The 14,232-nt window shown below is 35.5% G+C and overlaps 1 protein-coding gene and 2 pseudogenes across 1 annotated transcript; 1 reads left to right on the top strand and 2 right to left on the bottom strand.

Moving 5' to 3' along the window:
- Window positions 1-3,237: 3,237 nt before the first annotated feature.
- LOC120121031 (U1 small nuclear ribonucleoprotein C-like) lies at window positions 3,238-4,789 on the top strand. The gene is made up of 5 exons (XM_039140506.1): window positions 3,238-3,382; window positions 3,488-3,530; window positions 3,712-3,753; window positions 3,840-4,077; window positions 4,356-4,789. Exons 1-5 carry the CDS (start codon window positions 3,375-3,377, stop codon window positions 4,607-4,609), a joined length of 585 nt encoding a protein of 194 aa, XP_038996437.1. The 5' UTR covers window positions 3,238-3,374; the 3' UTR covers window positions 4,610-4,789.
- A 984-nt stretch (window positions 4,790-5,773) lies between these two features.
- Window positions 5,774-7,838, bottom strand: LOC120121032 (annotated as a pseudogene).
- A 713-nt stretch (window positions 7,839-8,551) lies between these two features.
- LOC120121030 lies at window positions 8,552-10,767 on the bottom strand (annotated as a pseudogene).
- Between the last annotated feature and the right edge of the window lie 3,465 nt (window positions 10,768-14,232).

Consider the following 14,232-nt stretch of genomic DNA (forward strand, 5'->3'; position numbering starts at 1 on the left):
TAGTAAGACACCTCGCTTCAGGAAACCCCAAATCAAGGTTCACACGATCGATCAGAAACACAAAAACAAAAACCGACACAAAACCTAAACAAATAAACCACACAAAACCAAAAGGATCATTAAGGAATCCCTCAAGCAGTAGAAAGTTGCATATTCACCCATCTAACCTAATGTTGCAGCAACCATGAAGTTTAAAGCAGACATCCGCCCGAATAACCTCAACCAAGGCATCAGGAGTATGCCTAGTAAAGAAAATCAGTCCAACCAATCTTCAAAACACTTACAAGTAAGGACTTTCCCCTCAAATTACTGATCACCCAGTCCAAGAGGCCATCCCACCCCTGTTTTCGCCAAGGTAATCTGCAAAATTGCAGGATCCTGCCCCACACCGTGAAAGCAAGCTGACATTCCCCAAAAACATGATTCCTAGTTTCAATAACACCACCACACAACTCACAAAAACTATCAACAACCAACCACATCCTAGTAAGTTTATCCTTAGCAGGGAGCATGTACAGGATAGCCATCCAAACCACAATTGAGAACTTAGGAACATGCAGAGGGAACCAAATGACATGCTGCCATCTGACTTTGTCTTCTTATCCCTAACTTCCTCCCAAATCCATCTACCATCAACTTTCCTCCAATCTAAATCCTTAGCAAAGAGAGTCTCAGCATCCTCCTTCAGTTTTAATAGTTTTTTCAAAACCCATCTGTAATGAGGGTATTAAGTAAAATTCATGAAGCTCTGATCCTTTAGAGCATACTCCTTAATCCAAGCTACCCATAGAAAACCCTCCTCTACAAGATTGCACTTGATAAGCTGTAGACAACAAGTCCTATTCCAACAAGTTGGATTTTTAATCCCCAAGCCTCCTTCAGACTTCAAGTTGCATATTTAACTCCAATTAACCCTTGCACCTTTAGCAGAAGAGTCACTCTTTTTCAAGAAAAATCTCATACGCAGTTGTTGTACCCTTTTAACCACAACCTTAGGGAATATCAACTGCCTTCATCAAAAGTTAGATTTACTGCACAACACAACTTTAATGAGCTGCAATCTTCCACCATAACTAAGTTTCCTATAGGATCACACACCAAGCTTGCCCCTAATCTTCTCCGGCAGAGAGAGACAATCTTTCTCAATAAGTTTCCTAGTAATCAAAGGCACTCCAAGATATCTCATTGGGAGTTTCCCCATCTTAAATTCAATAGCCACCTGAATACCTTCCAAGCCCTCATCATCCACCCCATAAGCAAAATACTCAGTTTTTCCAACATTTAATCTAAGGCCAGACATCCCATAAAACACCTTTTAAACACTTTTCACTCTAAGAACAAAATCAACAGACCCATAACAGAAAATTAACAGGTCATCTGCAAAGCAAATATGAGTTAGGGAAATCATTTACACTTTGGATGATACCTAAAGACGCCCTCATTCACAGCATCATCCAAGAGATGGGAGAGAACACTTATCACCATTACAAATGGGTAAACTAACCAACCAAGCATTCATTAAAGACCATATAAAACTTGGAAATAGTGACACAAGTCCTAATCCATCTTCTAAAACCTTCGGACAGTCCTAGAGTAGCAAGAACATTCATAAAAAACTTCTAGTTGATTGAGTCAAAAGCCTTTTGCAAATCAATCTTGATGGCACACTTGGGGGAAAAAGATTTCCTTGCATACCCCCTCACCATCTCTTGAGCAAGTGTTGACACCATTTTTTAAACAAAATAAAAAATAAATAAAACGTTCGACTTTTGAAAAGATGATGAGAGTCACCACCAATTTGTTTAAGGTGAGATTGAAACACCAAAATAAATGTTTAAGGTATACGAAAACCAAAATTGAGTTCGGGGGCATGGTTACGTGTGAGGAAGGGTTAGCACCCTCACGACGCCCGTAAAAATGACGCTTACTTGACCAAGAATATTTTATCTCGACTCATGCATGCAATTAATAAATTTTTAGATTAAGAAATAATTTTTAATTTCTCAAGAATAGCTTCGAATTCTCTAACGACTAAGAGAGTCAAAATTGTACTCGAAAATCCTAAAAATTCATAAATTAATTTGTGTAAAATTTCAAGGGTGAAGTCTTTCATAGGTGATTTCGAGCATTCTTCAACGTCTAGAAGAATATTGAAATTTAATCACATTCAAGAAGACGCCTTGACTTTCATGAATCATGCTAAAAAACTCGAAACTTACAACTCTTTAAAATACCTCAAATACCTTACAACTTCCACAAGGAGGCATCAAAGGCACAACAATGGATATGGAAATATCCACCCCATATCCCAACATAACATCTACATACTTAGGTATTTTGTCCCCCACACCTATCTCTATGCAAATTTTAGTATATTACAACATTTTCTTAGATGCAGTGACAGAGTCCATATAGAGGGGAGCACCTATTGTACTAGGAATATTGCTTAGCCCAGTCCTCAAGTAAAGTTCAAGAGGAACATTATACAAGTGCAACCGAACATGCATTTTTGAAATATCAAAATATATTTTCCTCAACCCCGGTTCCCACCTTTTAAGAATCAATGGCTTGTTTTGAATGTACCATGGTCCATTCTCTAAAATTCAATCCCTAACAGCCACATAATTAAAGGAGAACACATAAAGATTCGACCTAGCAACACTGACCTGAATCGGAGCCATTTCCCCCCAAAGCAGCTCCACTATTCACTGCATAAAATATGTAAGTAACAATTACTAAATGTGTAATTATACCAAGTTTTTTAACGGTCACATCACCTTATCTGTTAAAAATTAAGACAAGTAGCTTGATTGAAAATAATTAAATGATTTTATTTACAAAATTAAAAGATCAATAATTAAAGTAAAATGAAAAAAATAATGAAGTGACTATAGGTATAGTTTGCTTTTATTTTTTATGTTCTACTTGTTTTCTGACTGGGCTGCAACCCATTTTGTTTCTCTTTTGTGTTGGGCTCTGGTATCACATGTCCTAAATTATCTCACAAACGAAATGATGCGAATTGATAACACGTGTATAATAATTTTGTTGAAGTTTTAATAATCAATTATTCAAAAATAACTAATTCAAGAACCTCGGAATTTTTTAACAAATATTCATACGAATTTCAATAATTATTGTGTTGCATGCAATACGTTGAAACACATTTAATATTAAAAACAATATAATATTTTACTTATAAAATATTTACGGATGGAATAACAATATGTGTATTAATTGGTATTAGATCCGTTTTCCCTCCTTTTCACCGTCTTTGAGCTAGGGTTTTTCATTGGCTCTATACATCATCCTGTCGATCTCTCTTTAGGGTTTCACGATCTGCAACGCGCTTCGATTCTGAGTTTCTCACAGTCATGCCTCGGTAAGGATCTTACCAATTTATTCAATTCTAAAAGAAATCACCATCATCAATAGGAGGTTTTTCATTAGCACTTATCGATATGTTTATTTGGATTTAAATTTGCAGGTACTATTGTGATTATTGCGACACTTATTTGACGCACGACTCCGTGAGTTCTGTGATTCTATTTTATTTTATTTTTTTTAAAGAAAATATGTTTCTCTTTACTGTAATCCTTTCATATTTTAGTCTATATACAATTAAAATATTTAAAAAAAAAATAAGGTTTTTTAGTTTGATTCTTGGGTTTAGAACAATTGTTGACAAATTTGTTTGGATTTAAATTTCAGCCATCAGTTAGAAAACAACATAATGCAGGATACAAACACAAGGTAATTGTAGAAATTTTTCTCTTTGTATTTCGTTTATTTATGATTGAGAGTTATAATTATTCCCCTTATTATTTGTGTAACTTTAGGCAAATGTTAGAATTTACTATCAGCAATTTGAGGAGCAACAGACCCAGAGCCTAATTGACCAGAGGATCAAGGAACATCTTGGCCAAGTGACAGCTTTCCAGCAGGGCGGTGCTGCTTTTAATCAACATCTAATGGCTCAGAGGCCCCGGCTTCCCATTCTTCCAACATCTGTTATGCAACCATTGATCCCAGGGATGAGGCCCCCTATTCTGCCAAGACCAGCTCCAGGTGCTCCTGGTATGATTCAACACATATCTGCATCATTATTGTTGTTGCTAGTTTAAGGTTTGGATGCTTGGTTAATAATATAAATTCGGTCATGAATTTATGTGGCAATAGTGAAGTCGGTGAATTTTCTTTTCCATACTTCTTTTCTTATCATAAAACTGTAGTTTTGTATAGCATATACCTTATACTCTCTTCTTTTCAATCAAGTCATTGGCTTTTCGATTCTAGATCGCAATTGTGCGCACAGGATGAAATTGAGTTATTTTTTTCATTGGTGACATTACCAGGTTATGTTCCTGTTCCAGGCATGCCACCAATGCTGGCACCGCCTGGTGCTCCTTTGCCCGGTCAAGTAAATGGCCTTCCACGGCCTCCTACACTGGCTCCACCACCAGCAAATCCTGGAACTGCAATGAAATCCACTTCTTCTGACGGAGCACCCTCTATGGCCGTGCCTGCACCATATGCGACTGGTTCTGCAGCCCCAACAAGTGGAGGATTTGACAATGCCAATCCCCAACCTTCTGAAGCTAATAATTAATCTAGTTAAACTCACATGCTTTGCTTACGTATCTAAAGTTAAGCTATTGAATATGAAGCTTTTTGATGATTAAGATTCTATGGTAATATCTTTTTTAGAAGGGTAGCTTGTCTGTTAGACTTGTAGCGCATGGAAAATTTGATAATTTTATAAAAGAACAATATCATGACTCATTTTGTATCATGTTTGTTTTTTATGTTATTCTATTATTGTGTTATTCTCATAATGAGTGATCCTACCTTATTGTTTTGAAACTAGACCCAATGAATGAAGATTCCATAGATCTTCGGTAATCTTTTACCATGACCATACATTTTTTACAGGCAACCCGGGCCAACAAATGATTCTGGTGATAATGTTTGATTTAGTTTTTCGATTGGTGGCTACTTTGTTACATCAAGTTTGGTGCTGAATGGAGGATAGTTTTGTACTTGCCTTCTTTATATTCAACAGAATTTTGGTTATATTTTGATTGTAATGCAGTTGAAAGTTGCTTTTCCACCCATAGGTCTAAAGCTTCTCTTGTTCTCCTGTGTGTTATTTGCAAAGAAGTAAAATGCATGTTTTTTGTTCATAGAAAAGGTATCAGGGAAATAAATATTACTGGCTATTTCTTGATGATTTTTATTTGTACAACCGTGTTTTTTCATGTAATGGGAGCCCATGTTAGCTGGACTCAGGGGAGTTCTGGATACAAATATGTGATACAGATATACTTATTTTCTTAAAAAAAAAATTGTTCACAGGTTCTCATGGCTGCCCATTATTTTGCAGGTTGTAAGGTAAGCATCAAGTCTTACAAATGTACTATATCTTGATTCAGTTGGAGACAATTGGGCAACTGTGCAGGGCATTCGTGGACAATCAAGTTTCAAATTTGGAGATGGCTTTGAATTTGATGGATTCCTTTAGAAATCTTTAAAAGTTTGCAAATTCAGTTTGATATCTTGGCTAACAAGGGTGAGGGGATTAAGGGAAAATCCTGAATCGAAAATTACGATTTAGACAAGTGAACTGTGCCAAAGTTTACATAGCTTATGTTGATTGTCATGAACAGAACTCAATGGGAAATATAAGCTGGCTCAGGCCATTTTATAGTTGGATCCTTCTGAGTTTGTACATGCATCCTTTTACATCTGTTGACACGTCCATTCGGATATGGATGCGTGCATGTGTGCATAGGCACACGTTCACATATATGTGTTCTACTTGGTATATGTATATGTATTATTCATTGCTGAAAGGAAACATTTTGTTATAGAAGTGAGTTGATATCATCAGCTATGTTCATTGCATCACAAGCTGCTCCATACAGCCCTCTTCTCGACAGTCCGACACAGTACAAATCGTTCTTTCCCTTCCAATGGTTTGGGAAACTCACCTTTGGAAGTCCTTCATCCAGCAGGTAACCATCTCCCTGCATCAAAACATTAGAACTTGTTGCAGTTAATTAAAATGCAATGTTCAATTATCTTGATTTTAACTTGTAACGAGAGTCATGTTTCAATTAATTATATTGAACATTGTTAGTTTTATGTTCTTTGAGAAGGCAACACCCATGTCATATTAGTTACCTTGAGCCAGACATTTGTGGGCTGCTTAAAGCCGGTGCATAAGACGAGTGAGTCGAAGGGATGCGTTTTTCCGTTCTCAAACACTACCTCATTTCCTCTTATGCTTGATATACCTGGCAAAACCTGCAACCAACCATACATTTTTAGATCATTCAAAACCTTCATTAAATTAGAAGAGTTTTAAGTTCAAGTGTTAAAAATAATATTATTAAAAAGAGATATATTTGAATCTCAAATGTAAATCACAAAAACAAATCTAATATGTATATAGGGTAAACCACACGTTTAATACCTCAACTATTTATTGTGTTATGTTTAGGTCACCTAAATTTTCTAAAAGGATTCCTAATGTTATCTTTTGGTTTTATTTTGATTACTTACCATTAAAAATTAATAAGGCTGCTCATGTGGGTTTTTTTTATGATGACATGGTATTAACATTTCATTATCACTGTTAATTTTAATGGTAGGTAGTCAAAATAAAATCAAAACTAAATGTTAGGTATGATTTGAAAGAAGGAGTTGAGTGATCAAAATTGAACAAACGAGATAGTTGGGGTACTAAACATATAATTTACCCATAGTGATACAAATATTCTTTGAAGTAATCCCATATTACCTGGATCTCCCCGGACTTGATCTTCTGACAGGTACCTAAATCAATTATAGGGTACTTCCCATAAGCATCTTTCATGAGAATTGGACCCTCCTCAGGCCTACGGATTCCATACTTGGTCAGGTCTCCGTAAGCAAGCTTGCTGAGCATCACCATCAATGTGTCAACCATATTAACTGGTAAATACTTAAACAGAATCAACCCCCAGTAAATCATACCCTTTGAAAGAATGTGAACCTGCGACACCATATATTTATTTATAAATAAATATGAACTGTTGCAGTTTAAGAAAAGAAGATTATGAACCACCAGAAGTCCAGAAGTAGAATTTAAGTTCAGACAAGTTTGTTATTACCGGGCTTCGAACAACTAAAGATGTTTGTGCACCATGATTTGCTAGCTCCAGTGCGATCTCCATCCCGGAATTGCCCGACCCCACGACCAAAACATTCCGGTTTTCAAAAGCCTTGCCATTTCTAAACTGTGTTGAATGAAGAACGACACCGGGGAAAACATCCAGTCCTTCAATCTCTGGCGTAAAAGGATTGGTCGTTTCACCACTAGCCACCACCAAGAACCTCCCAATGAACTCCTCGACCTCGCCGGACCCAAAGTTTCTAGCCTTAACCGTCCACTTCCTGTTTGCTTCATCGAACTCGGCCGACTCGATTGTTCTCTGGTACAGAGGTCTGATCTTAAAACGAGAAACGTAATCGTCCAAGTAGCTAATGAACTGGTGCTTGGGGACGAATCTGGGGTAAGTGTCGGGGAACGACATATGAGGAAGCTGGCAGAATTGTTTGTCTAAGTGAAGATGGAGACCATCGTAGGTGTATTTCTTCCATATAGAAGCGAAGCAATCTTCTCTTTCTAGAATTACATAAGGGATTTGAGTGTTGGTAAAGGCAAGCCGCCATGGCCAGCCCTGAAGAGGCGGCTCCGACAATAATGACCGGTTCCTTTTGCATTGCTCGACTCCTCGGTTCTATTGGTTTCGGCTTTGCTCTTGCTATAGTGGCACGATAACAATCAAAATAGCTCGCTCATGGTAACAGTGCTATACGCCTATATTTATACTATTAATCTATTACATTAGGACTTAGTTTGTGAGTTAAATTATTATATGAATTATTCGATTATTTAGTAATTGAATTATTTTAATTTTACAATTGAATTAATCAATTCTAATTTATTTAATTCTTAAAAGAAACAGTTTTTAAAAAAGAATTATTATTATTTAAATAGTGACAGTTAAAATAATATTACATATGTGATAAGAATTCAAGAGACATATATTTCACACCTTTTTATAAAAAGTTAACTTAGTATTTATTTAATTGATATTTACAAATATATTATTAAATGAACATATTTGTGAACACTTAAACGAATATGTTCGCGAATATAAAATGAACATGTTCGCGAGTATTCAATGAACTTGTTAACCTATAAATAAACATCATAACTCTAAAAATTGACACCACCATTAAAAATCGGTATATAAGTCGTGATCAATACATATATCTATATATACAAGTCAAAAAATGATACAAAGAAACAAATATATTAACTTCAAGTACTACATATAGGTTTTACAATTCAATATAACAGGTAAAAAAGCTGAACACTAGCACTATTTGCAAAATTCATATTTTACAAGTGAGGAACCTGATATACCCTAAAGCTTCAGCTTCTAAGGAAGAAGGAATACAAAGGAAAACATTCTCTAGTAACAGAAATGACCCAACTATACCAGTATGATTTTCAACGCTGCACCTTTGCAAAACGCCCTCTAATTCTTGTCCTGCTTTCAGCTCGAGCCTTTCTTGATTCATACTTTATTTGCTTGTCATATCTGTCATGTGTCACACAAAACAATTCTTCAAAGATTTTCCGAATACATGAAAAAACTCTAGACCGAATAACCAAGGTTTAAAGGGTGTTTCCCCCCCAGATGATGCTTACCACTAGAGAACACAGATAAAAGATGTGATAGTAAGGGTACAAAGTGAAAGCAAATACCTCCTTGTTTTCTTTTTCTCCTTGTAACGTGAGATTGCAGAGTCCCTCTCCTGGCTATTTAACTCATGGACAGCAACCGTTGGAGGTGCTAATGTGGTTCCTGAAACAATTTGATGTTGCCGTTGGTCTTCGATGCTGATATTCACATCGACATTCCTGCTAGAATCTTCATGTTTATTAGGAACCACGGCATTTTCCTCTGCATGGCCTCTTAATTGTGAAAAAGGTAGGAATGCTTGATTGGCCAGCTCTACATTATTATCTTTGAAGCACTGTAGTGGACTTGACTGCATGAAGAGGACACAGCTCTATTTTCAGTATACGAGTTAATCAAGAAGGCGCTTATATTTGAACATGCCAATGAAGATTTTTTTATCAGACAGTGTGTCAATCGAGACTTGAATACAATGCAAGTCTTTTTGTCACTACACCAGTGGTTTGGTTGAGAGACAGTGAGGATTAAATCCTGTAATCCGCCATCAGTGTCTGATAGATTTTTCACAGCAAAATCCATTAACTTAATCAACAACAATTTTGTTTCACCAGGCATAAAAATAAAGGAACAATAAATCTGCTTCTTTGCTGATCTAATTGTCAACTTAAACTCCTCCTAAATGGCAACAAAGGCCAATAAATAAGACTTAAACGTGCTGCAGATGCTAGTATGCTGTATGCACTTTCGATTTCCATAGCTATCGGATTCGAATCTCAAAGCCAAAAACAAAACAGTGGCACAATCATCTGTTGATCTCGAATTAAAATGATAAAAAGAACGCTGATCGATATTGAGAATGTGCTATATCTCGGTGAACACTAGAGGAAAAGAAAATGCAGACCTCAAAGGCAGGAAATGGAATAGGATCTTCATCATTTCTGCAACTTATTTGCACACCTCCTGGCTGAAAATTGTCAGCGTCAGGTATCAGTGACTGGAATCCAATAATGGCTTCAACATTAGCCTTTTCTAAGCTGAGATTGGGTTCTGACTTTGCCAGTTCATGTAGCTGATGAAATATCTCCTCCTTATGTTGTCCACAAGATGAATTACGATTCTGATTCAAAAATAGTTCATTCACAACAGTTATTTATAGATAACACAATGCACAAACAGCTAAAAAATTTGCAGTTAATGGTACACAAATCGTCCTTTTTTCACTGCTTAAACAAAGGCAGCCAAACCTCACTGACGTAATTTTCTAAAAAGAGGCCGACAAACTAAAATTTGATAAGAATCCCAAAATTCCAAATTTCAGTGAACATATAAACAACTGTTAACTCTTCACTAGCATAGACACATAAGAATACTAAACCTTTGGTAGAGGAGGGACATCCGTAGGCTTAAACCCATGATCAAAATCACTGGGAAGAATCAACCCATCAAAGCCAGAAATCACAGGAGATTCCCAATTAGACAAATCCAGCAACCCATCACAATCTTCAGCACCATCTCCACAGCCAAGTTTGCCTTCACTCGAAAGATAGGTTTATCATCCAACTCCTCAATCCAATAAAGCTCAGCAGCTCACTCACGGAAGGGCACCCGGTGAAGACTTCTATAGGCCTCCTATTATGCAAGGAAGAGGAGGGTAACTTGTGGTTTTCCCAATCACAATTAGAGCAGAAAACAAACTGCTCAGTTTCGCAGAAGACGGAAGCAGGTGAGTGGTGGCAGGCGTCACAGAGCTGTGAGCGACAGTGCTTGGTAAATAGTTGGTTAGCAGAGTGAACTTCCCTGTCGCATGAGAAACAGAGCTTGGCGGAGTCAGCTCTGCAGTATAAAAGAGCTGTGGAAAGATCACAGTAATCACAGAGTCTCCTCCGTATTTGCTTGTTCCTCTCATCACTCATCTTGTGTTGGGGTTTAAGTATTCGAAAACTTCGTTTAGAAAGCAAAAGAATGGGATACCATTGATACGGAAACCAAGAAACGAGAGACAGCCAGAGAATCTTAATCACGAACGAGAGACAAAAGAAGCATAGAGTAATCTTATCTTTTAATATTTGTCTTAATGCATTCGTTGGTGTCTTCTTTCTTTCCTCTTTATTTTGCTTCAAAATTGGTTCACTTTGCCAAATGAAACATAGAAAATTGGAGTTAATATCAATAGCAGTTTGAAATTGTTTAAATATAATGAGTTGAAGTTTTTATGTATATAAAAAATTATTATAAGGAGATTAATGTACAAAAATCAGGTGTATGATTTTAATCTGTTTAGATTAGTCAAAGTGAAACATTACAATTAGAAGGATAAAAAAATATTTTTTAAAAAAATATTTTTTAATTATCTATAGTTAAAAATTAATAATCATATTAATGCATAAATTTTTATTTTTATGTCAGCAACTACTAATATTTTTAATGATTTTATTTAATCAATAAAATAAGGACACATATCACTATTTTATTAATGCAATAAAATATTTTTGCATATATTAATATTATTTATATTATGAATAATATTTTAGTTTTGGAACATAAATAAAATAATCGTAAGTGTTAACATATGTATCTTTTGTTTGAATATATTAACATTTTAAATTGATCCATGATTAAGCTCTAATTTTTTTATCTTGAAAGAATAGAATTCAAATCCTCCCAAATGAAATATTTTAATAAATCTACTCTTACAAAACAACGTTATTTTAAATATTTTTGGGAACTAAAACAATATCGTTTACCCTATTTTTGTTAATTAAAACAGAAATTAAAATTTAATTTATAATTAAGAAAATAAAATTTTAATAATAATAAATATTTTTTTTACTTATTAGTTGTTGTATCTGGAAGCTATCACTATTGATGACAGGACATTGCTGGAAAGTTTGATAATCAATAGTACAGTAAACCATTTTTTTTTGTATCCCGAGATATCCTCAGGTTTCGTTAGGATTAATCCTCCGAAATACTGTCGGACAATAAGGTAGAGATCTTTCTCAAGAAAATTTACTGCATCCATAAGGTTCAAACAAAGACGACTTGTTTAAGCGATCAGAATCTTTTCTATTCAGGTCAACCTTCGTTGGTACAGTAAACCATTTACCGCTCGTATGACTCATACTCGATAGACGGTCCAGGTCCAACATATTATTATGGAAGGCAATTTTTAGTAATATATGACTCTCCTCCTGTTTCATTTCATTAATATCTAATTTGAAATTTTTAAATATATATTAATACAAGGATGAGAACAAGATTATTTAATATGAAAGATCGAAAGTATTTATATGGATACCGAGTCATGAGTGTGTATGTATATAAAACATAGAAAAACATACATTCGTATATTTAAGAGTCATGTTCATTCCAGATAAGAGGATGGAAACAATGTAACTCGAGTAATCGTACTAACAACGTACCTCATGTACACATGACGAAGATAAAATTAAATATTGACAGAACTCGAAATATTAGGTTATTTGAAAAAATTATAAAAATTTATTAGGTATTTAAACTCGAAATTTAACATGAACCAAACAACCTTAGTGATTAAGGGATTGTTGTTATCCTTGAAGTCTCGAGTTCAAGCACGTATATAGGGGTATGAGCGTTCATTGTCAAATAGTTGAAAGTCTTTGTACAGATATTACATTGTATTCCCCCTAAATTAAAAAAAAAAACTCAAAACTCAAAGGACAACTTCTAATTTGTCTAATATTTAAACTTACAGTGATTTGTTTAAATTGTAATTAGACCAAAAATTTGACAGTATAAACTTATCATTATTCAACTTATTATAATCTTTTACTACTGTTCTCCATACTAGATAAAGACGAACTCCAATGAGAATTGCATTACATCAAACCAACCTTAAATCCTCAAGAAATTTGTTTGGCAAGAGTGCATGCAAATCAACCGCCTGAGAACCTCGCCAAGAGAGTGAGCACTTCATATGATCTGACTGGTAACGGGTAAGGTTCCTTGTTACTAGCTCTCAACCAGAGTTCCTTAAACAAGATGTAGAGCTCAAATTCAAGAACCAGATGTATAAAGAGACCAGAAATAACCATAATTAATAATAACGTTGTTTAAGGTCTCGATATTTCATTCTGACTGGAGAAGAAATTTAAAAGCAAACAACAAAATTACTATTAAATACCTAATTAACCAACAAACAGGGAAAAATCCGAAAAGAAAGGTAATATAAAAGAGAAAATAACCTCAGGGACAAAAAATGTTTTATAATATACGATTTTAACCAATTTTTTTTGGATTTGCCAAATTGACCAACAAAATCGCAATGCGATCGCTAATTCGTAACGCGATCTCAGGTATCGCAAATCAGTTTCCAGATTCGCAACGCGAACTTCGACTATCGCATTGCGATTTACATATTCGCATTGCGATAGTCCAAGTTCGCGTTGCGATAGTCGAAGTTCGCGTTGCGATTTTCCAAATTCGTTGCGATTTTCCAAATTCGTTGCGATAGTCGAAGACACGTATTACCACGACCACGACCCGACCCGAGACGAGACAGACGGCGGCGGCGGTGCGCGAGAGTCCCCCTTGTTCTCTTTCACTCAACAAGGAAGTGGGAAATCCAAGCCTTAAATACCCATTCCCAATAGTGTTTCCAATACTATGTGGGATTGAGCATTACCAACACTTGTTTCCAATGCTAAGTTGAAATATTTAACATTTAACATTTGGAAGTTGGAACACATTTAACACTTCTCTTAACCCAACTTTCGCCAAGTACATTGCCTTATCAAGCATTGATTAAACCTTCTCATTTAATCATTAACATAGATTATGTGCTTAGCTACTTAAAATATAAAACAATAATTACGTTTGTCATTGTAGGTAATACCACTAGTGCATGAGAATCACATAAGATTTGTTGAAATTGTGGGGTGGAAATATAATCAACACAAGACGAATGTGTTCCAAAAGGATGCATCTATATCTTGGCCACCGAGTAGGATGTTCACTTGGTTAAATGTGTTACAACTTCCAAATGTTAAATGTTAAATGTTTCAACTTAGCATTGGAAACAAGTGTTGGTAATGCTCAATCCCACATAGTATTGGAAACACTATTGGGAATGGGTATTTAAGGCTTGGATTTCCCACTTCCTTGTTGAGTGAAAGAGAACAAGGGTGACTCTCGCGCACCACCGCCGCCGTCCGTCTCGTCTCGTCTCGGGTCGGGTAGTGGTCGTGGTCCCTGAGATCGCGTTGCGAATTAGCGATCGCATTGCGATTTTGTTGGTTAAAATCGTATATTATAAAACATTTTTTGTAACTGAGGTTATTTTCTCAATAAAAAAACCTAAGATTTCAGATTTCCGGTTCCTCTAACTATATGAATGGAGAAATTCCAAACTTGCAATGTTATTATTTAGCAAACCAATGGCCTTTTCTGTCAACTATATGAAGCTTAAAGGTCTTTCCTTGTATACTCCACTAACTAT

The sequence above is a fragment of the Hibiscus syriacus genome, unplaced genomic scaffold, assembly GCF_006381635.1.
Source record: "Hibiscus syriacus cultivar Baekdansim isolate YM2019G1 unplaced genomic scaffold, ASM638163v2 tig00110356_pilon, whole genome shotgun sequence".
Taxonomy (NCBI): domain Eukaryota; kingdom Viridiplantae; phylum Streptophyta; class Magnoliopsida; order Malvales; family Malvaceae; genus Hibiscus; species Hibiscus syriacus.